Below are 25,881 nucleotides of genomic sequence, written 5' to 3'. Positions count from 1 at the left end.
GCTTTTGGGCCTCTGCCCAATAAGAAAAGTTATAGACTTGCTCATTTTTTAATATATTAATATTACCTTTTTTTTTTTTATATCATTTACTATGATAATTAAATATATATTAATACAATTCATATTCATATTATTAACACAGTTAGCATATAGATTCTATATTCTAATTCAACCTGTACCAGTTTGTAACAAGAATAAATATTAGCAAATCGAGCTCGTTTAGAAACCGGGCTCGTTCAGAAGTAACAACCGCAACGCCGGAAGTAAATGTATTCTTAAAGATCCAAATAATTTCGATAATTGATTGACATACACAACAAAGGCATTCAGCTAGAACATCAGTATCAAATATAACACGAGTGCTGCAATTTCCCTATCATCCTCGACTAATTTGTACTCGTTGCAACTGTAAAGTAAACAATAGTTATGTGCAGTAGGTACATTAACTCGCATAGACGAGAGCAGAAGCTTGTTCCAGCCAAATACGAGTGCAGGAAACATATAAATACTAGCTGATAAGCACGGAAAACAATTTTGTATACTGATTACCAAAAATCTATTTTTCTTTGCACAGACATGTGTCAGAAACCTGCTTTAAAATCACTGCAGCCTATTTTTTCACTATCCATAAAAACTTATATATATCAAAAAGAGTACCTGCAAATGCGGAGGCAAGACCGCTGAGAAAATATCGGACCAGGAGACAAAGGAACATCCAAAAGCTCCAGATAAAGACATACTCTCAAACATCCAACCATCAAACAGAATCTCCGACAAATGATTTAATACTTCATTGAAATTGGCAATTAACTAGAACTAAATAAGAATTTAAAAGAACAAGGGAAAAAGAATGAACTTCTTTTACTGTCAAGATTATGATATAATTTCATGATTCAAAACCTTAATTCATAATTGTCTAGGTTGGGACATTGCGCTTATCTGGAACCATGCAGAGATCTATTTACTTTCCAGTCTGACATAAAGATTCAAAACCCGAAATTAATAAAGAACCGACTAGAAGAAATAAGAAAATTTAAATTTTCAAATTTAAAAAAAAAAAAACAGGATTTCTTCTTCTATACATGAAACCTCGACAAAGAGGCACTTTGTGCACTTAGATTACAAAAAAAAAATAACTGTTAAGAAAAGAATCCAACTAATGTATATGATCATGACAAATATGGATTTCCCTCCCAATCCTAATCTGATATGTTCACATCATTCGTTCATGAAAACTCAAATATCAAACAGGGTACCTGTGTCTATAGAAGAAGGTTCAGGCGAAAAGACATTCCAAACAGGAGACAAAGGAACTTCAAAAACTGCTGGTAAAGAATGATTCTCGAACATCCAATTGTCAAACTGAAAGTCCAACAAGTCGGGGCCGATACTCCCAGGAAACCGATTTTCGTTATCATTAATTAGCGAGGAATTATCTGCTGTTACTACGTTTTCTTGATGGAAATTGACTACAGCTGCTATACTTTGATGGTGATCGTTGTTTATTGCTATACTCTGATGTTGAGAATCATAAGCTGGTTCTTCACTTTGACATGGAGAAACCTCAGCATGAATCTGCATATTTCCATGGCCGATAGAGGAATCCGAAGCGAACCCAAAATCCGTTGGACTCTCAGAAATGCTATTTTGAACGTGGTTTCCTTGCTGGAAAGCATTCTGCCCATCAGTAAATAAGGGAGTACTATTATTACTATGTGCATCAGGTTGAGAAGACTGATTCCCAAAGCTATTATCGACATGCATATGAGAGGAAACCAAACTTGTATTCAGTTGATCGTGGAAATGATTGACAGCATCTGACTGGTAGGAAGGAGCCGTCTGTGATAGTACAGGTATGCTAGGCTGGTATAAATCGAGCTGGGGTAGAATCAAGCTCTGAAAGTTCTCCTCACTTGGCTGAGATGCTACGTTGGTTTGAGAAGGCACTGCACTCGCAAAGTTGCTTCTCAAATACGGTTGAGAAGACACCTGAGATTGGCCATGTATTGGATCTCTAATCAGGGAGTTCGAGAACGGCACTGACTGAATATGAGATTGAGAAGGCAAGTTATTTTCACAACCAACATCCACGTTGTGTGGAGAAGACGACAAATTAGGCTGGTGTGGAACAGAATGAGCAGCGGGACCCAAAACACGTTGCGGATTCGAACGATGACGTACATTCAACAGGGGAGTTTGTGATGACCGAACCGTCTTATCTCTAGATAATTGAGACCTATATGCCTGCATATTGTTTGATGAAACCCCAGCCGGACCAGACCGCTTGAAGACTGCATGTGGTGGAAAGGACTGCGCACTTCGGCTTCCGCCGCTTGAAGGAACCTTGTTATTACATGTACGGTGTAACTGGGGTGGGGCTAACGTTCTGGGAGCAATACGTCCAGAGAGGCGGACTACGCCTGGATTGACAGTATTTGGCACACTAACACTGGATGAAATAGAACAAGGACGGAGCGTGACTGGATTCAAGACCTTATTCTGCGGCAAATAGTTTGGCTGCGGTGGAGCGACTGCTCGAACCTGACTTCTTTGGAAGAATGCCTGTATAGTACCATACTTACTAGGAATAGTTGGCACAGCTTTATCAACTTTCCTCATACGCTTTCGCTCAGCTCTCCAGTATTCATCTTTATCGTTAGCATGGCAATGATCAATACTGGAAATGCCATTGCCCCAATGGGAACATGGAGCCAGTGAGTCACAAACATGACAGTGACACTGAAATTAACAAATTTACGAGTCAAAAGGGGAGTTTTTTTCTTGACAAGTGGACATATCAAAGAAGATAAAAATAAATAAAAAATTACCTGGCCACAATGGACCCCATGGGGGGTAGAAGCGAAGGGATATATAGCGCAATGATGCCGTGGATGAGGAAAGTCTCTACACGCAACCTATAATACAAAGAGAAATGGATAATTTGATATTAACCAGTCTTCAATAGTCAAACGAAAAGGACAATTTAACAATAAAAGTATACTTGAATAGATTTTAGTCTATAAAAAACCAAAATAATAGTAAAACGGAATCTGAAAAGAAGTAATACATACAACAACACTCCATGTATCTGATCTACTATTTCAAGAATCGTTTTAGAAAATACACTCCCACAGCTTAGTTAGTTAATTTATTGTCATATTGGAGTAATTAAAAAAAGCCTAGTTATCCTACACCACTGGATCATCATCAAGAATACACATTCTCAACCATTATTTAATGGCATTGACTGTGTACCTAAATATTGAGTTGATAAAGCGGCAGCTACTTGGTTGGTCACAATTCACTAAGATCTCCACTTATAGATCAACTTCTGCAGCTGCACACATTTTCTGTTACGAGAACAGAAATCCCCTGATCATCACTTTGGTAGAAACATAGTAATACATAGCACAATTATAAATACAAGTTTAGTTTTTAAAGGCAGATGTTCTCCAAAAACAATATCCAAATCTGAAGTCTAATAATGTGCAAAACATGATAACCAATCGAGCACCCTTCTCCAAATCTAACAAAACAGAAAGAATGTTAACATAGAAAAATTACAGTGACCATATGCAAGCAAAGCAAATAGCATATTTCAGCACATCTGATAGAAGAAAAAAAATTAACCACTTCATAATCAACAACTACATCGTGAGTAACTACTCTAAGCAATATTTTATTTCTAAATACACGTTAGATAAAAAAAAAAAAAAAAAAAAGATAAACACCAAAAACAGAGTCTTGAGTTGGTAAAAAGGAAAAAAAGGAAAAAATTATTACCTCGCCCTTCTCGCCAACGATTTCTAGGTCATCTGAATCATCGTTATTATCGGCTTTAGCGTTAAACACCACCATCTGTTTATCCGGGTCACCGTCCAAAACCACACAATCATCATCGTCATCAACCACTTTAGCCAATTTTAATTTCTTAGGGTTTCTCGGAAGCACTTCACTCACAAACACCACGTCATCTGAATCGTCATCGTTTTTACCACCCACCTCATCTAAAAGCTTCGACAACCAATTACAATCTTCCTTATCGCCGTACTCACCACCGCCGCCGCCTCCGTCGACTCCTTTCCTCACGCACCCGAAATCCGACTCCTCGTCGGAGCTTATCTCCAGTACCAACGGGCTCGAATTTTCCATCAATCTTCAAATCTCACCAATTCCTTGCAAAAAATCCGAAAGAATCCATCTTGATTCATCCACCCCGCACCTAATTAAACTGCAATAGAGGCTACGATTGACCGAAATTGGGAATTTCTTCGACAATAATTCTGACTACAAATTAGGGTTCGGAATGAAGCCAAACTACCGACTGTAAATAACTTAAAAATTGCAGATAATCTTCTTATATAAACAAAAGTGGGAAGAAGAAACCCTAATTACAGAAGCGGAAAAGGAGGGTTTTCAGTTTCAATGCGGAGAGAAGACGTTTTGCTTGAAAATCGGGGGCCGACGACGACGACTTGCATTCTATTTTAATTATTACTAAATTGCAAAATACACCCCCGAATTTATAATGTTTGACTCTTTCACCACTGACTTAGGTTTTCTTGGAAACTTTCCGTAATAAGCAACCTTCACGTGTAGTAATTTACTAATTTACCCCTGGAATTAAAATCCACCCTACGGTAATAATACTTTGCGTAGATGAACAATCTTCAGAAACCAAGAACGCCGCATTCGCTTACTCGCATGTGCGTGCATGCCTCTCTCTCTCTCTCTCCTATTTCTCTCTCTCTCTCTCTCACACACACACACAAAAAACACACACACGCCCATTCATTGAAGGTACATTCATCATGTAAGGTATACATTCATTGATCGCACTTTTCTGTTAAAAAAAATGTGAATCCGCCATTGTTGTTTCTTCATCTGCTTCGTGGTTTATTTTTCCCCATTCGTTGGGTTTTCCGTAATTTTTCCTTAATAGGCAGAATTGGGTTTTTCCGTAATTTTTCATACAAAAAAAAAAAAGCCCATGTGTTTGATTTCCGAATTAGAAACCAGAAAATCAAACGCCCATCCATTCTGAATTTGTTCCTTTTTTTTGTGCTAATAGATTTTAATTCTGTCATAAAATTTTGGGGGCAAAAATGGAAATGGAGGCAAAAGAGATCAACGGCTACATTCCTCAAGAACAATGGTGGTCAGCACCAAATTCTCCAATGGTGGAAGGAGCTGATCAAATGGGGGTTGACTCACTGACCGATTCACATTCGGGCAGCCCGGTTTCGAATACTCCGAACTGGGAAGCCGAACAGAGGCACAGGCGTAGCCGGAGCGAGATAGCGAGCTCGTTTTATAGGCGTAGCAGTAGCACTATCAATTTCCAGAAATGGAAGTCTCAGATGCAGAGGGCTTTGCAGTGGCGTAGTCGTAGTTTTCGCGACGATAGGGTGTATTGCTCTTTCGATCCCGAGATTATGGCCAATCAGAAAAGGCAGTGGTATAAACTCCAATCCAAAACATTGGTACGGAAATTCACGGTTCGAAATGTTTCGATTTAGTTTGATTATAAATCACATTATTTGTTGATTAATGAATGTAGGATCCTGATCGATTTAAAGAGCCTACGTCGTTGTTCGAACACTTTGTAATCACGGGGCTTCGCCCGGACGTCAATCTTGAAAGGCCTACATTCCCGATTATGGAGCCTCAGGTTTGCTATTTTCTCGATTATTTTTTGCAAAGGGAAAATCTTTTTTTAAGTAATTAAATTGTTTTTCTTGATTTTGTATCGAATATAGGTACTGTTTATGTATCCACCTGGAAAAGAGATGGCTTTGCGTTTGCAGGATTTGGCTGCGTTTTGCTTTCCTGGAGGCGTTAAAGTCGGTGTTTAATTTTCTTATCGGCTGCGATATTTACTATCTTTAATAATTTTTTATTTTTTCGATTTCTTAATTCTTCATTTTGATTTCACGATACCTTTCGATTTTTTTTTTCAGGCTGGTGTATTGGAAAGGACTTCGTCGTTAACCGAGTTGAATGAACTAATTTACGGACAGGTATACATAAACGAAAATGCTGGTTTTCCCCTTTTAATATTTCCTTCTTCTTCGATAACCGCTGATTGGTTTTCGAACTCGTATTTCAGGAACACTTGTGCAGAGATGATTTGTCGTTTATATTCTCACTCAAGGTACTAAGTTCTTCGGTTTCTGTTTTATCGTATCTAGTTTCTTGTTTCGATTTTTTATTACCAAAGCCCAAGTGTCGACTTTTTTCAAACAGGTTGCAGATAATGCAACACTTTACGGTGTTTGCTTGCACGTGCAAGAGTTCGTGCACAAACCAACCGCCATTTCTGTAGTTTCGTCGCCGCTGCCACAATCGAATTCCGCCTCCAGCAGGTCTTTAGTCTCCGCCCCCCGCTGCTATTGCTTATTGACAAAAGTACCCTTCTTCGAATTACACTACGAGATGCTGAATAGGTTCGTTACTATCCCCATCCGAAAAACGAATTCCCGGTTTATCGAATTCCAACTTTTTGATTCCGCATGCAATGCAGCATCATTGCGCAGGAGCGTCTGCATCGGATCACGCAGTTCGTCAACGAAATGTCTCTTTCCGATTACGTCCCTTCTCCAACAATCTCGAAAGACGGTAACACAAACGGGAATGCCGACTCACCGAATTGGGAACTCAGCTCACCAGGGAGTGCCACTGCTAGTGACACGTCAGATACTAGCCACGCGAAAGAACTGGATAAAGACGGTGACAAGAGCATATTTTCTTTTGACGTTCGTACCCCTGAGAATTCGGAGAAGCAATCCGACAGTTTAGAACAGATGTACGGGGTTAACTGTAATGACTGCACTTCAGAAGTGGGCCCACGTATATGCAAGAGGGATCCATCGTGGGAAACTCTTCGAAGTATTAGGACTTCATTTAGGTGACCGAATAAATACTTTTTCTTTTTTTCGTATTTTCGTATTTTCTTATTGGTTTTTTTTATTATATATAATATAAATATATTTCAATGAATATGTTAAATTTTATTGGCAGTTCAGCTAGAAGTATGGTATCGGAGGATGAAGATGACGAAATATTTTATAATAATTATAAAGATCCTACCGATGACGTAACAATCGAATTGGCAAGTGTGAGTTTATAGAATTTGTTTGATTTATTTATTTTCGTATTAATCTCTTGCTAATTAATCTGATTTCCGTATTAGGAGAATAAAAACGATTTGCTACAGATAATTAGTGGTTATTATTCCGTGCCTCTCCTTGCAAGGGGAAGCAAAATAGTTTTTCAGCCGTTGGAGCATTTGCCTCCGATCGAGTATCTACGCCCTTCTGTTTCCGATGTTGGAGTGTGCGGAAAATATCTTGATTTGAAATTGCAAGATCCAAATGAAGTCTCTCAGGTTAGACTGATTAATCGATATTTAGTTGAAAAAAGAAAAAAATAAAAAAGTCGATCTTTAAACGATGGGAATTTGATTTGATTGGTCTCAAAGGTTAAGTTAAAATTAGCCGCTGCCGAGGAAGCTCATTCACTCTCTCTGTGGTCGACAGCTACCATATGTCGAGTCCTCTCTCTACCGAGCGTAATGTTTCTTTAATTTTAATTTTGTTGTTCGTACGTTCGAAGTGTTCGGTTGTGGATTTTTATATATTGTTTCTCGAAACAGGTATTGGCCTTGGTAACCGGTATGCTATTGGAGAAACAAGTCGTCGTGTTGTGCCCGAATCTGGTAAATCTTTCTTGAATGCCATAATAAAATAATTTGAAGCAGAGTTAGTTACTTACGTAGCTTTTTTCTGCGCAGGGTGTTCTATCGGCTGTGGTGTTGTCGCTAATACCTATTATACGCCCATTCGAGTGGCAGAGTTTATTTCTTCCAGTAAGTCTCGTTCTTCACTTGTTCTAACTGGAACGGTCCGATTCAGTTACGTAAATTCTTTTTTCAGATTCTGCCAGTGAAGATGCTAGATTTCGTTGATGCTCCTGTTCCTTTCGTTGTGAGTTTATACTTTATTTTTCTTTCATTTTTCTCGTGTAATTGTTGAGTGTATAATTCTGCAATTCGTTAAGTGATGAAATGGAATCGCACAATAAACGTGTATGTATTTATATAGGTTGGTGTGCAACATAAACTAGCTGATCTTAAGATGAAAACAGGGGACCTGGTTCAAGTTAATGTAGTCAAAGACCAGGTTGGTCAACAAAAAACATCTCGTTCTTTTCGAAATTCGACTTTTTCAGTTTCTATTTTCTAACTTTATAATCTGCATCAAAACTCGATGATCAATCTTTATAATGGTTCGTCCTCTAATGCACAACTTATCGTCGTAGGTGAAAACTTGTAATCTGCCTCAACTTCCTCGACATAAAGAGCTTATGTCGGAACTTAGGCCGAGCCACGCCGTGTTATCACGCGAAGAGTCTATTTCTCAGAAACCAGTATATAAATGCAATAAAGTGCAGGTATTTATTTACACTTTGTTATACATTATAGTGTGCACCATTAGTCTACACTTCATATTCTAAGATTATATACGGACTTACAGGCGGAGGCTGCCGGAGAATTCTTAGCTGTGATGAGGCGGTACTTGGAATCTCTTTGCTCCGACTTGTGGTCGCACACAATTACGAGTGTCGAATCCAATAATGACAGGGTTTTTATTTCCTACTTTGCATTTCGATATCTATACATTCAAGAATACACACACACACACACACACACACACACACACACACACACACACACACATATATATATATAACCAAGAATTGTGGTGTGTGTCAGTTGAAACAATTACCTGTGGCTAATTTCAGGTTTCTATACTCCTTAAGGATAGCTTTATTGATTCTTTTCCTGCTAGAGATCAGCCATTTGTTAAGGTACTAGAGCACTATTCAAATTTCTCAGTTTCTTCGAAAGAGAGACCTTTCCTAATATAGTATGCTCTGTTTTTTTTGGCTTCTGCAGTTATTTGTGGAAACACAGCTATTTACTGTTCTGTCCGACTCTCGTCTTTCAAGCTTCGAGAACGAACACAATTAAAGGCCTAGCAATTTCAGTTTAGAAAAAACTAGAAGAAAGATCAGAGGTTCATCTGTGAGATCTCCTTTGTGGTTTGATGTCCCTCAGATATACATACATACATACACACACACACACAGTCAGCATAAAAAGTCTATGACAAAGACATTGTCAAAGGCGCTCTATTTTCGTTTATTTTGATTCTAAGTGTATATAGTTTTTTGTACATTGTACAGAACGCTGTTCACTATGTCAGCTGAAAAACATCCAATGTTAACCGAAATTTTCCTCAATCCCTTAGTTTCGCATTTCCATAACATGTCATCCTTTTTCATCAGACGAACGTAGAGAAGAAAAAAAAACGAAAGAGAAGAAGAAAAAGAAAATTCATTGGCAAAAGCTGGTATACAACATGTTATAAGTCTAAACTAGTTGTAATTACAATTGTATTTTACATTTAAAAAAAAACTTAGTAAGGGGAGAGGGACCTCATTTTCAGATGGGTTCACAATCATTCAACATAGATTAAACAGATTTAAGATTAATTGCTGACCGTGAGAAAGAGATCGATCACTTCTTCTCTTCATCCGAGTCTGAGTCAGCAAACACAGTCTCAGGCTGTGTGTCTGCATAAGCTGGTGCTATATACTTCGGATCCTTCGCCGCCATATCAGCATACTTCAAGATAGCCTCTCTAGGATCCTCATCCATCCAAGTTTCCTTAATCAATCCACCTTGCTGAAAACGAGGATTCGAAAAACGTGTATGAAAAAATTATCACATAAAAATCTCAACTCTGTTTCAAGAATCAAAGCATAATCCGAAAGTTTACCTTCATGAGATATTGTGTCAGCAAACTTCCCTTGGTGGACCCCACTCTTCCACCAAAACCAGGCCCCGTCATGGGTAGCTCGGGCTTGTGCGACTTAATTGGGTCCTTCAATATCTTCTCACGCTGTCGTTTACGAGTCGGCTGATCTCTGAATAGAGGCAGTGCGTGAGGGTTGTGAATAACGGGGTTTGCCTGGAAATCGTCGACGGACTGCTTCCTCGGTGCACGTGCAACACATGCTAGCGCTCCCTTCTCGCTGATGGTGGGGTCGTATAGTATGTGGGTCCCACCTTCATGTCTGTCACCTACCGTTGCGAAGATCTACAGAGTTCGAGATTGAAAAGTCAACACGTTGACCAGTCCAAGGATGCGACAGTATATACACATATTCCACACACACAGGTCGAAAGAGAATGCATATCATGTGAAATGACATTACCTGATTTAGCTTCGGATGCCATGTACATTGGACTACACTAAATGTGGGAGATATTCCAACTTTTGAAATCAGTTCCATTTTCACTCTGTCGAAAAAACATAGCAGCCCCCCTGTTTTGCTGTTCTTTTCAACTGATGTTCCAGTCAAGAAGAGTTGTTCATCGGGGCTAAATGAAATATTTGTCTGAGGATAATTATTGGGGAGATCATCAAACACATGAAGAACCTCCTTCATTTGACGTAAATCCCAAACCTAGTACACATGGTATGTAAGAAAATTAAGTGATTCATCCAAACAATAGGCTTTAACGAAGAGAAGGAAAAAAATAAAAACATAAAAGAAAAGGGTAGGTTTCTACAGTAGACTGCAATGATACCTTGAGTGAACCATCAAGGCTTCTTGACAAAAGTATTAATCCATCACTGGAAAACTTAAGCGCTGTAATATCGTCCGTGTGTCCATTTCCAACATGTATGTCTGGCCTGCTTCCCCATCCAGCTTTGACGTTCCATATCTGTAAGAAGATGTTATTGGAATTAACTGTAAGCAAATACAAAAATCATTGAAGTTTTGTTATATATGATCAATTTTAGCTGTAATTCAATGATAACATACCTGTATCGAGCCATCCCCTATACCACCTGCAATTCGTTTTCCATCACAGTCCCAGGTACATGTGGTCACAGGAACTCTTCCATGTCTAGAAAGTTTGGGTTTAATAACCTATAAAGAGAGATACAATCAGCACAAAAAGGTATTATAAAAATATTAGTTTCCTCACAAGCCAGTGAATCAGATATTAGAAAAACTGATAAAATATAAATACAAAGACTGTTCTGATAAAGAAATTAGATCCGTAATACAGCAACCAGATATACCATATAGTACTGTTCATATTACTGGACAAATCATCATAACTCATAAGATGAATTTAACATCATCGTGCGAACGCACAAATTAAACAAAGAATTCCAACTAAAATGTACGGTAATTTCCAACTTAGTGCAACTGCAAGATCTTGACGTGAATTATCAGTCTCTCCCAGTTAACATATTGAACATGGTACAGTTGTTCTCTAATTTTTGGAGGAAAAAAAGGGAAGACAAAAAGTAAATAAGTTAATTGACACATAGAATCCTTGTATTTTGAACATATAGATACCTAAGATTAACCATATATTCATGTTTTGGTTTTGTGATGGCTTCAATACTTCCATGGATATTTGTAACTCTACTCAGTATTTCCAAGAAAGTTCACGTGAACGCCAAAGGTTGTACCCTAGAAGAGAAACTCGAGGAAATAAACACTGACCTGCTTTTGACTTTTGAAGTCGTTTACATCCCATATTCGTAAAGAACCATCCTCAGATGATGTTAAGATTGTCTCTTTCGCCCTAGGGTGCCATTCTCCATAAGTCAATCCGGTGATGTGGCCTTTAGTATTCTTAAGGTCCCTAATATACATGTCCCCCTTGACAAACTCACCCAACGTAAGTCCATCGCGGTCATATATCTGCACCAGAACAGCAAGAATGTCAGCTAAACTTCATAATTTAGTCTAAATCGAGACATGAATGGTCATTGTATAAGCACCTTAGCCTGGGCTGAGCCAGTCACACACAAAAAACGATCCGATGTCGGACTCCAACTTAAGGCACGAACTTGATGACCTTCCGAGGGTTCAAGCTGTCTAAAGGACTGCAGACGGGCACGGGCGTTCATACCCCCAAAATCATACATTCGTACCGTATAGTCATAGCTGCCAGAGAGTACTCGAGATCCTGAATGATCCACAGCTAGAGCTGAAACCACCTGCCAAAAAGTTCATTTAGAAGAATTTCGAACTCCTAAATAACACAAAGAATTCCTTCAATCACACAAGCAATTTTATAGCACAGAGACATCCTATTCCTACACACCAGCATAAACTTATCATAATTAACCACAGTTTCCTAACTAGGAAGGTTGGGCAGAGACAAGTCCTGTAACAATTACATATCAATTTGTTAGAGATATTGTGGGTACTGGAATTCAGGTGCTCTTGAGTTTGTACAGAAAGACGATGGAATGAGAAAAAAACTGCACAGGATTTTCATTTAAATCAACAGCATGATACTGAAGCAAATGAAGTTTTCCATGCCTCTCCGACTATTCGTAGATATGTCTAATTTTGTGATGACATATATCTTTTACTTTCTTAACCAGTAATCGAGAGCCTCTCGTTCACTTGAACTCTAATCCTTCAAGGACTTTGAAAACAAAACCTACCCTAACATAAGACACATAACTGCTACAATATTCACACAGAAATTATGTAATTCTACTGCAATCAAGAAATAGCATGATCATAAGTTCAAAAAAATTCAATTTTATATACTATTCAGTCGAGGTACCAAAAATCCAAAACTCGAACTGCCACTACATAGCAACGAAAGACTATATTAAGCTTAACAACTTACTTAGTTAAACGCCAAAAAAAAAAAGTGAACTAGATATTTACCTTAGTAGGGCCCTTCAAGACAATTTCATTGCTCACTGGAATTCGATATCCAAAATCCTCATCTTCTTCATCCATATCTTCCTCAGAATCAGACTCTATATTGCTTGGAGGTGGCCTAGGCGGCCCAATCACTGGCTCATCATCGTCATCACCATCTTCAACATCGCCACCAATAGGTGGCCTAGGCGGCCCAACTACAGGCTCATCCTCCTCCTCCTCATCGTCTGCACCACCAGCGGGAGGCGGCGGTCTGGGCGGCCCAATCATAATCCGATCACCCTTGTCCAGGCCTGCTGGTGGCCGGGGTGGCCCCATCAACAATTTATCCCCATTCTCGTTCCTCTTCGAATTTTTAGGGTTAGGTTTTCTGAAAGCGTCCGCCCAGTCCTTGGAGGAGCTGGATACGGGAGGGAGGCTGTTTGCTCCTTCGGACGCGGATGGTTTATCATCGGCGGAGCCGACGGTTGTCGATGCGGCGGCGGAACTGGTGGTCCGACGGGTGGCGTTGTGTATGAGTTCAAGTGGCGATTGTGATTTCGATTGCTTACCAAAGCTCAACGGAAACTGAGATCTGACTCCGTCGTAGATATCGGCTTCGTCCGCCATTGTAACTACAGATTTACGATGAATTTTGTTCCGCGATTTCAACAGAAAAAAATTGAGTACTAATTTGATTTCAATGAAATTTATAGACGAAAGAGTAGAGATAAATTGATAATCAGTCTGTATACTGATGGTGGCTTGGGCCAATAAAAATAATTCTAAACCCATTAAGCCCAAAATATAGTGTTGTACCTTTTAGCCCAAAGGGTTATGTTGTACCTTTTAGCCCAAACCTCATTGGCCCATTACCAAAATCATTTTTATTTATTTTTTTAATCAATTATAATATCAAATAAATTTCTATTTAACATCGTACACAAACATTAAAGAGATCAAATATATATAGTAAATTAAAATTTTATAATAATTCAATAAGAATTATAAATAAAAATTAGAGGAAAAATATAGAAACGAATATATATAGTTTAATTTTAAAGAGATATTATTGTGAATTTGTGATATAATATATGTCGTGAGTAGGGGTGGAAATTGGAACGAGATTACCGATTTTCACCGATTTGGATCCGAAATTTTCCAATTTTGGAACAATATTTCTCAATCCGAATTCCGAAATCCCGACTTCCATTTTTCCGAAATTATTTAGATGCGAATCGAAATATAAATGAGATTTTGATTTTCCTTTTTTTTAGTAAAAAGTTAAAAGATTTTCGATGTGATTAAAGATGAGCAAAAATATTATTTTATATTTAAGATGAGCAAAAATTTGTAAATTCCGAATTCAACCCGAAAATTTTCGATTTCGGAACAATTTTTTTTTGTTCCAATTTCCAAATTTTCGGATTTTTATGGAACGAAATTGGAACTAATTTATCACTTTCAAAAGAAAAAAAATATTTCTTTTTAAAAAATGACTAATTCCGAGCCGATCCGTTCGATTTACCCCGTAGATATGAGTATGGTGGAAAACGGGTTTTACCCGCCAAGTTCGAATGGGTCGGGTCGGGTCGGGTCTACATAGACCAATAGTGTAACTAGCAAATAGATAATGGGACAGAGAAAAAGCAGCCATATATAATGACTTACACACACTGGCCAAAGATATTTCTCACTCACACTCTGGTTTCACCGGCGAAAGCTGACAAAGCTCGAGCTCCGAATCTCCCGGAATGTATGGCGTTCTTTGAAACTTGAACACCCTCTCAAAATTCTATCTGCTTTTTTCTTTTTTCCCTCTTTTTCAACATGTGTTAATCGTGTGCAAATAGGGAGGGCGATGATTTGAAGCCAATGGACGCCGATCAACTGAGGGAGCATGCCCACAAGATGGTTGACTTTATTGCTGACTATTACAAGAACATCGAACAGTTCCCTGTTCTCAGCCAAGTCCAGGTAATTTACTTATTCAACTGCCTTCAAGGTGTTTGTTGAAATTCCAGAATTGTAGAAAAATCAATCAACAAAGAAAAGTGATCATACACTTTTGATTATCTGAATTAAATACAGTGAGGGCATGTTTTTTTTTTTGAATGGTATAGCCTGGGTATCTGCGTGAGCTTCTGCCCGATTCCGCCCCGTCTCGCCCTGAATCCTTACAAGATGTTTTGGATGGTAAAATGTTTGAAGTAAATTATGAATATGATGTCATTGCAGTTGCAATTTGAATTTTGAATATGTTTTTTTGTGGGCAGATGTTCAGACAAAAATATTACCGGGAGTGACACATTGGCAAAGTCCCGATTATTTTGCGTATTTTCCGTCGAATAGTAGTGTTGCTGGTTTCTTGGGGGAAATGCTAAGTGCTGGAATCAATATGGTGGGGTTTAGTTGGATAACTTCACCTGCTGCCACCGAACTCGAGATGATTGTGCTCGATTGGCTCGCTAAGGCGCTTAACCTACCCGATGAATTCCTTTCGACCGGTATATAATTTATATATTGATTGTATTTTACGTGTAACGAACATGAATTATTGTGGCCTTATCCGATTGATTTATCGTCCGTTTTTAGGAGAAGGTGGTGGAGTAATACAAGGAACTGCGAGTGAAGCGGTATTGGTTGTACTTTTGGCTGCTCGAGACAAAGTTCTAAGAAGTGTTGGGAAAGACGCTATCGGAAAACTTGTGGCGTATTGCTCCGATCAAACTCATTCTTCTATACAGAAAGCATGCAAGGTCTTTTAATTTTGAATATACACGATAATCAATCAAATGTATGTATTTTTTTACGAGTGTTGCTTCTTTCGTTTTGCTTTTTCTTGGCAGATAGGAGGAATTCACCCTGAGAATTGCCGAGTGCTGAAAACGGAATCGTCCGCGGAATATGCTCTTTCTGCTGAATCGTTGAGTGAAGCAATCTCACAGGACATTGCCTCTGGTTTAATTCCCTTCTTCTTGTGTGCTACTGTAAGGAAATTCGGTAAATGAAAAAAAATAAAATAAAAATATTCATGTAAACAGGCTCTTGATGAATTGGACTTGGAAAAATCTACGACAAAATTGGACGATTTTGAAGTACCGTTATTTTAGTGGATGGTAAAAATTTCTTCTTAGCTTGATAAAATACATAATATGATAAACGTATTATTTGTAGGTCGGCACTACATCTTCAACAGCTGTCGATCCTCTGCCTGCACTCGGGAAGATTTCAAATGTGCGATATATATATATATATATGTGTGTGTGTGTGTGTGTGTGTGTGTGTGTGTGTGTGTGTGTGTGTGTGTGTGTGTATGTGTGTGTGTGTGTTTTCCACTAAATGTATTAACAATAACGAGTTTTATCTTATTTGTGGTTCTCGATATAGAGTAATGGATTATGGTTTCATGTGGATGCTGCTTATGCTGGAAGCGCTTGTATTTGTCCGGAATTTCGTCACTTTATTGATGGTGTCGAATTAGCCAACTCTTTTAACATGAATGCACACAAGTGGTTCTTGACCAACTTTGACTGCTCGGCTCTTTGGGTGAAGGTATACGGTCGATTTTGTAATAAGGGATTCACATTTGACTCTGTTATAAGTATAACAAACAAACAAAAAAACATTGTTTGAAACAGGAGAGAAGTGCACTGGTTCAATCATTATCGACGAATCCCGAGTACCTTAAAAACAAAGTAAAGTTTTTTTTTTATTCAACGATTTCAGTGTACTCGCTAATTTATCCTCGATGTTTTTTTTACTGATTGTATTAATTAAAAAAAAATATTGTCAAACATGTTAGTAATTAATAATTTGATTTCAGGCTTCTCAAGGAAACACGGTCGTGGATTATAAAGATTGGCAAATCCCGTTAGGACGCAGATTCAGGTATGTCACAATATTCTTGATTAGGAATTATATATTATATATCCACACAATGTATAAAAATAAACTAAAATGAGGGTCGATAAAATTTATCTTTTCAACCACTCGTCGTTTTCTTTTGCAGATCTCTGAAACTGTGGATGGTGTTTCGACTTTACGGGTTGGAAAACTTGCGGACTTACATAAGAAGCCATATTGAATTGGCTAACAAGTTCGAACAACTCGTTAAGCTAGACCCGAGATTCGAGGTAAATAACAAGTCTTGAAATATACTCATTAAAAAATGTATGTATATATATTGATTAACACCATGCAAATTACATGCAGGTTGTTGCCCCTCGGAATTTCTCCCTAGTTTGCTTTCGCCTTTTGTCTACGCAAAAGGATCTAGAATGTTCTAACAGATTGAACCGCGAATTACTCGATGCAGTGAATTCGACTGGAAAACTCTTCATCTCTCACACAGTATATGCTCAGATTAAAAATTAAAATAAAAAATAAATTGCTTCAGATTACAAATAATATGCATGGCCTTGATATATTAATTTTAAAATGTATTTATTTATTATTTTTTTTAGGTTCTTTCGGAAAAATACGTATTACGATTGGCGGTGGGGGCCCCACTGACTGAAGAGAGGCATGTGGTTTCAGCTTGGGAAACTTTGCAAGAAAATGCTTCTGCTTTACTAGTAAGGAATTAAACTCTTCATTCTATTTAATTAAAATAAGCTATATTTTAATTTTTAAGTTGCTGCATCAACTTTTTTGATTTATAAGTATTTGATGATTAATAAAAAAAAAAATTGCATTGGGTATTTGTACCATACAAAACAGTTAAATTTCTAAATTAAGTAATTAAAGTTGATTTTTAGTTTTTTTATTTATGATAATACCTGAAATTTTTAAAAGTGGGCTGACATTTATATGATCCAAGTGGAAATGTGTTATGACTAATATGGGCTGGGCTGGGGCCCACTTTAGTTGTGGGAAAAAGATGGGGGCCCACTTGGATTTAGCTTTTCAAAAGTCCATACACTAGGACACGTGTCTTCAAGTGGAAACCACGTGTGATGATGATGACGACCAAACTCCAACTTAAAAGAGGACAAAAGTTAAAAAAAGCCAAAAACAATGCACGTTATTTGGATAATTATTGGGTAAATTACGAAAATACCCCTGAAGTTAAGCTAAATTGTGATCACTAAAAACTTCCCGATGTTTGTTTTCATCTTACGCCGAACCGGCGAACCCCTTAAGCTGTTATTCTGCCCCTACAAAAATGACATTTCTTTCTGTTGCCTTTTGAATATAAAATTACCCACATTGAATATAATTTTTTTTTAATCCAAGTAATATTTTCCATGTGAGACAAAAATAAACTTCGGGGAAATTTTGATAATTACAAATGAGTGTTTTTTCGTAATTTAGTTTGAATTCAAGGGGGTTACGTAATTAACATGATTTACACTTGCATTAAAATGATTAAAATTCTGATTTTCGCATAACATCCCTATTTAACAATTATCAGAATCGAATTACACCATATTTGACACAATAAAAAAGGTGATCGAATAAAGTTAAATGACATTTTCCATTAAGAAAAATTAGATGACCTAATATTCCAATTACTCCGATTAGTGTTACTTATTTCACAATGCACCAATTAGTTATTACTTATTAGTGCTTCGAATCCCAATTCCGGTAAAAATCAATTCGAGTCGTCGTCGGTTGTCATTTTGTCATCAATCCCGATTTTTTTATGTCTTAATTTACTAATTTCGAAGCATTGCAAGCGTGTTGAAATTTGAACAAACGTGGTCCCGTTGTAAGGAAACGACCATAATGGTTGGAGTAAGTGAACCTGTGTCAACTGCATTCGACTCCAATCACAAGTTCGACTCGAGTTTAATTCACACAAATCATTTTTTTTTAATTATATATAATTGAATTAAAATTAAAATTCCCTTCCTCAATCTCAAAGATGAGCTACTCTAGCACGGCTCCACTGCAACCGCACAACAGTACAAAATGTAGCAGCTGTGCATGAAGAAGCCGAGCCGAGCCGAGCCGCTTTAATTTAATTAGACCGTCTTGTAATTAATTTTATCCTTAAAATTAAATTGAAAACAAAAGCAAAAATATATTCTTAATTGATAATGAAAATTACATTTCATCGACTATTAACTAATCCCCATATTTAAATGCGCTAATTAATAATTAATATATTAATTAATTAGCTTTTGTCACTCACATACAGTCATCAAAGCATCATCTCCACTCCAAAAATCATACTACACCAGCCAGTAGAACAAATACCTGCGGGGTTGGTGGTGCAATTCTCTCTCTCTCTCTCTCTCTCTCTCTCTTTCTCTCTCTAAAACTAGCAGTTGCTGTAGTGTACCATTTCTCTCTCCTCTTAAAAAAAAAAACCCTTCATATTTATACTGCAGAATTCTGCCTCGGCGATCACGACAGGCCCGAAAAAAGCGCATTTTCCAGTAAAGCAGCACAAGCCCAGGTTAGTTTCTGGTGTTTTCTATACTGGGTTGGTTTCAGATTCAAATTTATGATTCTCCGTTTGCATATTCTGTAGGGTTTTTATGATTCAAAATGATTTCTTTTTTCATGTGCTGAATTTTTTTCTCCTTTCTCTTTGGTCGTTAGGTTGCGCGTTGGGCACAATTTCTGTTGCCAGATGGTGAAAAATGCCCTTTACACTGTTTGATTTATCACCCGTTGTAGTATTATCTAGCTTCATTTATAGCGTGGGGATTGTTCTTCAGCTCACAGTCATTGATTTCCGTCATTTTCCTGGTTTAAAGATTGGTATCCGTAATAAATATTATGGGTATCAATCTTTTCTCGGCTACTGAAACGATAGCGTTTGGAGCCTCGAACCATCTCCCGGGCACCTTTCGGACACTGCCTGTAATAGAATTAGCGTCGGTTTGCATCAACTTGACCCTGTTTCTCGTGTTTCTCTTCATTGTATCTGCAAGACAGGTTGTATTATGTTTCGGTCGGATTCATTCTCTCAAGGATGAATCGACCCGAAGCTCGGCAGCTATTAGGCATAGGGATGGTGAGGCAATTCGTAACATTGTGATTGGTAAAGATTACAAAGCTTCGGTTTTCTGTTGCTTTTATGTTTTGTTCATCCATATTTTGGTGTTGGGGTTTGATGGTGTCGGTCTAATTTTACGCGAGGTTAAAAACTCCGATTGGGCCGTTATACTATTGCCTGCAGCTCAGACTTTAGCTTGGTTTCTGCTGAGCTTTTCAGTTATTTCTTGCAAAAACAGAGCTGCTGAGAAATTTCCTTTGTTGTTGAGAATTTGGTGGGCTGCTTCGTTCGTAATTTGTCTGTCTACTTTGTATGCTGATGGTAGAGGATTTTTGTCTAAAGGATCAGGGCATTTGAGTTCTCATGTTTTGGCGAATTTTTTCGTTACCCCGCCTCTTGGTTTTCTATGTTTTGTTGCTGCTAGGGGTGTTACTGGTATACAAATTTGTCGAAACTCTGATCTTCAAGAGCCATTGCTGCTTGAAGAAGAAGCAGGGTGTCTTAAGGTTACTCCTTACAATGAGGCCAGCCTTTTCAGTTTGGCCACTCTTTCCTGGTTGAACCCACTTCTTTCAACCGGGGCAAAGAGGCCACTCGATCTGAAAGATATCCCATTGCTCGCACCAAAAGATCGTTCCAAGACTAACTATAAAGTATTGAGCTCAAATTGGGAGAAGATGAAGGCTGAGAATCCTCAAAAACAACCTTCTTTAGCTTGGGCTATTCTCAAGTCCTTTTGGAAAGAAGCCGCTCGAAATGCAATATTCGCCGGGTTGAACACTTTAGTTTCGTACGTGGGGCCATACTTGATTAGCTATTTTGTCGATTATCTCGGAGGGAAGCAGACTTACCCACACGAGGGCTATGTTCTTGCCGGAATTTTCTTCAGTGCTAAACTGGTAGAGACTTTAACAACCCGACAGTGGTATCTTGGTGTAGACATTTTGGGTATGCACGTTCGATCGGCTCTCACAGCAATGGTATACCGAAAGGGGCTAAGAATTTCTAGCACAGCTAGGCAAAATCACTCCAGCGGCGAGATTGTTAACTACATGGCTGTGGATGTGCAGAGAGTAGGGGACTATTCTTGGTACCTACACGACATTTGGATGCTTCCTTTCCAAATTATCTTAGCGCTTGCTATTCTGTACAAGAATGTCGGAATTGCATCCGTTGCCACACTTATCGCCACCGTTATATCCATTGTTGCAACTGTGCCGGTGGCAAAGATTCAAGAAAGTTATCAAGATAAGTTGATGGCGGCAAAGGATGATCGAATGAGGAAGACTTCTGAATGCCTTAGAAATATGAGGATTCTTAAATTGCAAGCGTGGGAGGATAGATATCGAGTGAAGCTCGAAGAAATGCGTACTGTGGAATTTAAGTACCTTCGAAAAGCTCTCTACTCGCAGGCTTTCATCACGTTTATATTCTGGAGCTCGCCGATATTTGTTTCGGCTATTACGTTCGGAACTTGTATTTTGTTAGGCGGCCAGCTTACAGCTGGTAGTGTTCTTTCCGCTCTGGCTACTTTCCGCATCCTGCAAGAACCGCTTAGAAATTTTCCCGACTTGGTTTCGATGATGGCTCAGACAAGAGTCTCTCTCGATCGAATTTCGGAATTTTTACAGGAGGAAGAGCTGCAAGAAGATGCCACGATCTCATTGCCACATGGCATTTCGGATGTGGCCATTGAGATAAAAAACGGAGAGTTCTGTTGGGATCAAACATCCTTTACACCGACCCTTTCGAGCGTAGAAGTTAAGGTAGAGAAGGGAATGCGTGTGGCTGTATGTGGTGTGGTGGGCTCTGGCAAATCGAGCTTCCTTTCTTGCATCCTCGGTGAGATTCCAAAAATTTCGGGTGAAGTAAGTTTGGTTCTGTGGATGCTATAACTTTCATTCTGTCACCTTTTTCGTTCGAGTACTAAATTTGGCTGTCGAGTCTTATTGACTTATCTGTGGCTGTGTATACTTTAGGTTAGAATATGTGGTTCTGCAGCGTATGTCTCTCAGTCGGCTTGGATTCAATCGGGAAATATAGAGGAAAATATCCTATTTGGAAGTCCAATGGACAAGGCGAAATACAAGAGTGTTATTCATGCATGTTCGCTGAAAAAAGACTTGGAGCTATTTTCGCACGGCGATCAAACCATCATTGGCGATAGAGGCATAAACCTGAGTGGCGGTCAGAAGCAACGAGTGCAACTTGCGAGGGCGCTATATCAAGACGCCGATGTTTATTTACTTGACGACCCCTTTAGTGCTGTTGATGCACACACGGGCTCTGAATTGTTTAAGGTTTGGACATGATTTAATTATTCTTTTTTGTTTTCGGATTAAGAAAACTGAAATCGCTAAGAATATTTATGTGGAAATTTCAGGAGTATATAATGACAGCGCTCGCTACAAAGACTGTGGTTTTTGTCACTCATCAAGTCGAATTTTTGCCAGCTGCTGACTTGATTTTGGTACCGTTTTCATTGGCTTTTGATAATTTCATGCTCAATGTTTATATTTCATCGTCTGCTTGAAATCATGACTGCATTTGAAACAGAAATCTTGCATTCATTTATGTACATATTTTAATTGCAATTCTGCTCAATTATTGTTGTACATTCCAATCACATAATTATTTTCAACATGTACTTGTACCTTGTAGGTTCTGAAGGAAGGTCGTATTATTCAAGCTGGAAAATACGACGAACTTTTGCAAGCAGGTACAGACTTTAGCACACTGGTCTCTGCTCATAACGAAGCCATCGAAGCTATGGAGTTCTGCAATCTACCTTCTCAAGAATCAGATCAAATTGATCCTCTGAATATGCTTGCTCTCATGACTAAAAAAATTGATTCAATCGGTAAAACCAATGCTGACATGGCGAAAAAGAAAGTCCAAGAAGGCGTATCACCTTCTGATCTAAAAGCAATCAAAGAAAAAAAGAAAGCTAAACGCTTGAGGAAAAAGCAGCTAGTGCAGGAAGAGGAACGAGAGAGAGGAAGAGTCAGCATGAAAGTGTATCTGTCATATATGACAGCTGCTTATAAGGGCTTGTTGATTCCGTTGATTATTATTGCACAGACATTATTTCAAGTACTTCAAATAGCTAGTAGTTGGTGGATGGCTTGGGCGAACCCTCAAACCGTGGGTGACAAACCGAAAACCAGCAGTATGGTGCTTATTCTCGTTTATATGGCACTTGCTTTTGGGAGCTCCGTTTTTGTATTCATCAGAGCTGTTCTTGTTGCTACATTTGGTCTTGCCGCTGCTCAGAAATTATTTCTGAAAATGATCAGAACGGTTTTTCGTGCACCGATGTCTTTCTTCGACTCTACGCCAGCTGGACGAATACTGAATCGTGTATGCTGACATCACTAATTTTTTTTCATATATTTTTTTTTTCTTTTTCAGTTTTCACGTGTATAATTGTTTATTGTGATTACTATAGGTGTCCATTGATCAAAGTGTTGTTGATCTCGATATTCCGTTCAGGCTCGGTGGCTTCGCTTCGACGACAATCCAACTTCTCGGTATTGTTGGAGTTATGACACAAGTGACCTGGCAAATTTTGCTGCTTATTGTTCCGATGGCGATTGTTTGCTTATGGATGCAGGTAGGTTTATTATTCCAATGCCATTTTAGGATTTGATAATTTCTTCTCCTTGTGTAAAATTGGATGTCGTTTTTTTTTTTGGCTTTCCGCAAATGCAGAAATATTATATGGCTTCATCGAGAGAGCTAGTTCGAATTGTTAGCATACAGAAATCCCCGATAATTAATCTTTTTGCCGAATCGATTGCTGGAGCACCTACTATTAGAGGTTTTGGGCAAGAAAAGAGATTCATGAAGAGGAATCTTCATCTTCTTGATTCCTTCACTCGTCCGTTCTTTTGCAGCATTGCAGCTATTGAATGGCTTTGTCTCCGCATGGAATTGCTCTCGACTTTTGTGTTTGCTTTTTGCATGGTCTTACTTGTCAGCCTTCCCGGTGGAAAAATAGATCCAAGTAAGTAATTTAATTTTTTTTAATGGCAAAAATTCATGCATGTCGATCTTTTTCAGGCTTCGAGTTGATGTTAAAAAATATATTGTTGTAAATAGAAAGTATCCCTTTTTACATTGACTTTGTGACGTTGACATAAAAGGGTCGATTCCTTCTCTTTTGCTATTTTTCTTTTAATCATTAATCTGAAATATTGCGTTTTTGTAGGTATGGCAGGCCTAGCTGTGACATACGGTCTAAATATGAACGCACGACTATCTCGATGGATACTTAGCTTTTGCAAGCTCGAAAACAAAATCATCTCTATAGAAAGAATACATCAATACTGCCATATACCTAGTGAAGCACCGATACTTATTGACAATTCACGACCCCGACCCTCATGGCCAGAAGAAGGCACAATCGAACTAATCGATTTAAAGGTGTGCATTTTTTTTCGATATTTTATTTATTTAATCGATGATTTCCAAAAAACTTGTCTTTAATTGTGTGTTTTCTTTCTCTAGGTTCGATACAAGGAGAGTCTTCCTGTTGTGCTCCACGGTGTCTCGTGTGTATTCCCAGGTGGTAAGAAAATCGGAATTGTTGGGCGAACTGGGAGTGGTAAATCTACGATGATCCAGGCTCTGTTTCGATTGATTGAGCCGACAGCTGGCAGAATAATTATCGACAATATTGATATTTCGACGATTGGTCTTCATGACCTTAGAAATAGGCTGAGTATCATACCACAGGATCCGACATTATTCGAAGGAACTATTAGAGGCAACTTGGATCCACTCGGAGAGCATTCAGATCAAGAAATTTGGCAGGTACATATAATTTGATTAAATAATCAAGACTTTATTTGATTTTTGTAACTATTTTTTTCCGGGAATCGTGTATTGGACCCTTTTAATCCAATTGTACAATCGGGCTCGTGAAACTGCATAATCTTATCTTGACAATCAACACGACCCCTTAACAGTGTCGGCATATTTTTTTGTGTTGTTTAATTCATCATTACAATTTTTATAATATTTATATCATAATTAATTAAATCGTTGCAGGCACTTGATAAGTCGCAGCTAGGGGAAATAGTTCGCGAAAAAGAGCTTAAGCTCGATACACCAGGTAAATTAAAACGACTACCTTAGAGTGGTTACTGCAAAATCAAGCTTTCGTTGAAACACTGAATTCTAACAAATGGTCGATTTTTCTTCGCCTTTTTTTTTCAAAATTATGTTTGGCAGTTATAGAAAACGGAGATAATTGGAGTGTGGGCCAGCGGCAGCTAGTGTCTATGGGGCGGGCTTTGCTTAAGCAGGCAAGAATATTGGTTCTTGACGAAGCTACGGCTTCGGTTGACTCAGCCACAGATAACCTTATTCAAAAGATAATAAGAACAGAATTTAAGGATTGCACTGTCTGTACTATTGCTCATCGAATCCCTACCGTTATTGATAGTGATCTCGTTTTGGTCCTCAGTGATGGTGCGCTACATAAAATTTCTCGATTTTTTTTTTGTTTGTTTTGCCGTTTCTTATAAACATGCAAAAAACAGTGGCTGATATTTTTTGGATATTTGTTTGTGTGTTTTGCTTGCAGGTCGAGTGGCGGAGTTTGATACTCCGGGAAGACTATTAGAGGACAATTCTTCCATGTTTCTTAAGCTGGTATCGGAATACTCGACCCGTTCGAACGGAGATTTTTGATCTATTCTTGGAGAGGGAACAATTTTGTACTTGTGTGCAATAAAATAGGTCTTTATTGAAGGGAGGAAACAACATGTTGTAGAGCTTAAGAAAAGGGAAAAATAAGTTATAATGTTTATATTCTTGAATCTTGATTATGTACTGAAGCTACATGGAATCTTTTCTTCAATATTTCTCTTACATAAACACTCGAACACAATTTAACTAACACACCAGAATACTATATATATATATATATATATATATATATATATATATATATATATATATATATATATATATATATATATATATATATATATGTATGTAAATAATTTTGTAATTTTTTTTTATCAAAAAACATTATAGTAATTCAAATAATGTTTGAAGAAGAGAGAAATTTTTACAATTATTTTGAGAAAGTTTAAAAATAAATAAATAATAAACATTATATTTATTAATTATGGTGGAAGTCTGGGGAAGAAAATGAAAACGCT

The 25,881-nt window shown here is 38.0% G+C and overlaps 5 protein-coding genes across 11 annotated transcripts; 3 read left to right on the top strand and 2 right to left on the bottom strand.

The window, feature by feature from the left end:
- Positions 1-130: 130 nt before the first annotated feature.
- LOC105951679 (uncharacterized) lies at positions 131-4,554 on the bottom strand. 5 transcript variants are annotated; one of them, XM_088816353.1, is made up of 5 exons: positions 3,784-4,499; positions 2,829-2,915; positions 1,257-2,739; positions 658-788; positions 131-406 (listed from the first exon to the last, which is right to left on the bottom strand). In XM_088816353.1, exons 1-5 carry the CDS (start codon positions 4,150-4,152, stop codon positions 377-379), a joined length of 2,100 nt encoding a protein of 699 aa, XP_088672479.1. In that variant the 5' UTR covers positions 4,153-4,499; the 3' UTR covers positions 131-376. The 5 variants fall into 5 exon arrangements, 4 of the variants coding, with proteins under 4 accessions (XP_088672479.1, XP_088672483.1, XP_088672480.1 ...); XR_016030710.1 differs by having other exon boundaries at positions 183-406; positions 658-973; XM_088816357.1 differs by lacking the exon at positions 658-788.
- Positions 4,555-4,591: 37 nt separating this feature from the next.
- On the top strand, positions 4,592-9,303 carry LOC105956475 (uncharacterized). Of its 2 annotated transcripts, none has more exons than XM_088816351.1 (19): positions 4,592-4,818; positions 5,072-5,483; positions 5,561-5,671; positions 5,760-5,843; positions 5,961-6,020; positions 6,110-6,154; positions 6,247-6,446; positions 6,524-6,907; positions 7,021-7,117; positions 7,193-7,387; positions 7,481-7,570; positions 7,655-7,717; positions 7,793-7,867; positions 7,935-7,985; positions 8,103-8,180; positions 8,320-8,451; positions 8,535-8,642; positions 8,803-8,868; positions 8,957-9,303. In XM_088816351.1, the coding sequence occupies exons 2-19, from the start codon at positions 5,106-5,108 to the stop codon at positions 9,029-9,031; spliced, it is 2,292 nt and encodes a 763-aa protein (XP_088672477.1). In that variant the 5' UTR covers positions 4,592-4,818; positions 5,072-5,105; the 3' UTR covers positions 9,032-9,303. The 2 variants fall into 2 exon arrangements, with proteins under 2 accessions (XP_088672477.1, XP_088672478.1); XM_088816352.1 differs by having other exon boundaries at positions 4,656-4,813.
- An 80-nt stretch (positions 9,304-9,383) lies between these two features.
- On the bottom strand, positions 9,384-13,609 carry LOC105951687 (Transducin/WD40 repeat-like superfamily protein). Its single transcript, XM_012975139.2, has 8 exons — positions 12,781-13,609; positions 11,874-12,092; positions 11,593-11,793; positions 10,897-11,004; positions 10,658-10,795; positions 10,282-10,533; positions 9,843-10,163; positions 9,384-9,748 (listed from the first exon to the last, which is right to left on the bottom strand). Exons 1-8 carry the CDS (start codon positions 13,549-13,551, stop codon positions 9,581-9,583), a joined length of 2,178 nt encoding a protein of 725 aa, XP_012830593.2. The 5' UTR covers positions 13,552-13,609; the 3' UTR covers positions 9,384-9,580.
- Positions 13,610-14,391: 782 nt separating this feature from the next.
- On the top strand, positions 14,392-17,515 carry AAS (Pyridoxal phosphate (PLP)-dependent transferases superfamily protein). Its single transcript, XM_088816350.1, has 13 exons — positions 14,392-14,512; positions 14,610-14,733; positions 14,880-14,952; positions 15,033-15,263; positions 15,352-15,515; positions 15,606-15,746; positions 15,934-15,993; positions 16,147-16,311; positions 16,398-16,454; positions 16,583-16,647; positions 16,769-16,892; positions 16,972-17,109; positions 17,223-17,515. Coding segments are annotated over exons 1-13 (1,467 nt in total). The 5' UTR covers positions 14,392-14,510; the 3' UTR covers positions 17,346-17,515.
- A 1,284-nt stretch (positions 17,516-18,799) lies between these two features.
- Positions 18,800-25,591, top strand: LOC105951694 (ABC transporter C family member 5). Of its 2 annotated transcripts, none has more exons than XM_088816348.1 (12): positions 18,800-19,173; positions 19,309-21,576; positions 21,688-22,008; positions 22,092-22,178; positions 22,370-23,068; positions 23,157-23,321; positions 23,420-23,714; positions 23,919-24,133; positions 24,218-24,523; positions 24,761-24,824; positions 24,944-25,183; positions 25,299-25,591. In XM_088816348.1, the coding sequence occupies exons 2-12, from the start codon at positions 19,489-19,491 to the stop codon at positions 25,403-25,405; spliced, it is 4,587 nt and encodes a 1,528-aa protein (XP_088672474.1). In that variant the 5' UTR covers positions 18,800-19,173; positions 19,309-19,488; the 3' UTR covers positions 25,406-25,591. The 2 variants fall into 2 exon arrangements, with proteins under 2 accessions (XP_088672474.1, XP_012830602.2); XM_012975148.2 differs by having other exon boundaries at positions 18,860-19,162.
- Positions 25,592-25,881: the final 290 nt, after the last annotated feature.

This window comes from Erythranthe guttata, chromosome 4, assembly GCF_056151865.1.
Source record: "Erythranthe guttata isolate IM_541 chromosome 4, IM_541, whole genome shotgun sequence".
Classification (NCBI taxonomy): Eukaryota; Viridiplantae; Streptophyta; class Magnoliopsida; order Lamiales; family Phrymaceae; genus Erythranthe; species Erythranthe guttata.
Note: the sequence above shows the minus strand (reverse complement) of the source record. Positions and strands in the feature narration are given on the sequence as shown.

Bases quoted from the DNA above. Each gene is read 5' to 3' on its own strand.
- LOC105951687 (XM_012975139.2), bottom strand. From the start codon at position 13,551: ATGGGTTTAGAATTATTTTTATTGGCCCAAGCCACCATCAGTATACAG. The intron at 11,794-11,873 runs GTGCTTATACAA...GTTCTGGTGCAG, and splicing joins CTGGCTCAGCCCAGGCTAAG to ATATATGACCGCGATGGACT. The intron at 10,534-10,657 runs GTATCATTGCAG...CATGTGTACTAG, and splicing joins GCCTTGATGGTTCACTCAAG to GTTTGGGATTTACGTCAAAT.
- LOC105951694 (XM_088816348.1), top strand. From the start codon at position 19,489: ATGGGTATCAATCTTTTCTCGGCTACTGAAACGATAGCGTTTGGAGCC. The intron at 23,322-23,419 runs GTAGGTTTATTA...CCGCAAATGCAG, and splicing joins TTGTTTGCTTATGGATGCAG to AAATATTATATGGCTTCATC. The intron at 24,134-24,217 runs GTGTGCATTTTT...TTCTTTCTCTAG, and splicing joins TCGAACTAATCGATTTAAAG to GTTCGATACAAGGAGAGTCT.
- AAS (XM_088816350.1), top strand. The intron at 15,516-15,605 runs GTCTTTTAATTT...TTTTCTTGGCAG, and splicing joins CTATACAGAAAGCATGCAAG to ATAGGAGGAATTCACCCTGA. The intron at 16,648-16,768 runs GTATGTCACAAT...TTTCTTTTGCAG, and splicing joins CCGTTAGGACGCAGATTCAG to ATCTCTGAAACTGTGGATGG.
- LOC105956475 (XM_088816351.1), top strand. From the start codon at position 5,106: ATGGAAATGGAGGCAAAAGAGATCAACGGCTACATTCCTCAAGAACAA. The intron at 7,571-7,654 runs GTAATGTTTCTT...TTCTCGAAACAG, and splicing joins GAGTCCTCTCTCTACCGAGC to GTATTGGCCTTGGTAACCGG. The intron at 7,868-7,934 runs GTAAGTCTCGTT...TTCTTTTTTCAG, and splicing joins GGCAGAGTTTATTTCTTCCA to ATTCTGCCAGTGAAGATGCT.
- LOC105951679 (XM_088816353.1), bottom strand. From the start codon at position 4,152: ATGGAAAATTCGAGCCCGTTGGTACTGGAGATAAGCTCCGACGAGGAG. The intron at 2,916-3,783 runs GTAATAATTTTT...TTTGTATTATAG, and splicing joins TCGTTGGCGAGAAGGGCGAG to GTTGCGTGTAGAGACTTTCC. The intron at 407-657 runs GTACTCTTTTTG...TTTACTTTACAG, and splicing joins TCTTGCCTCCGCATTTGCAG to TTGCAACGAGTACAAATTAG.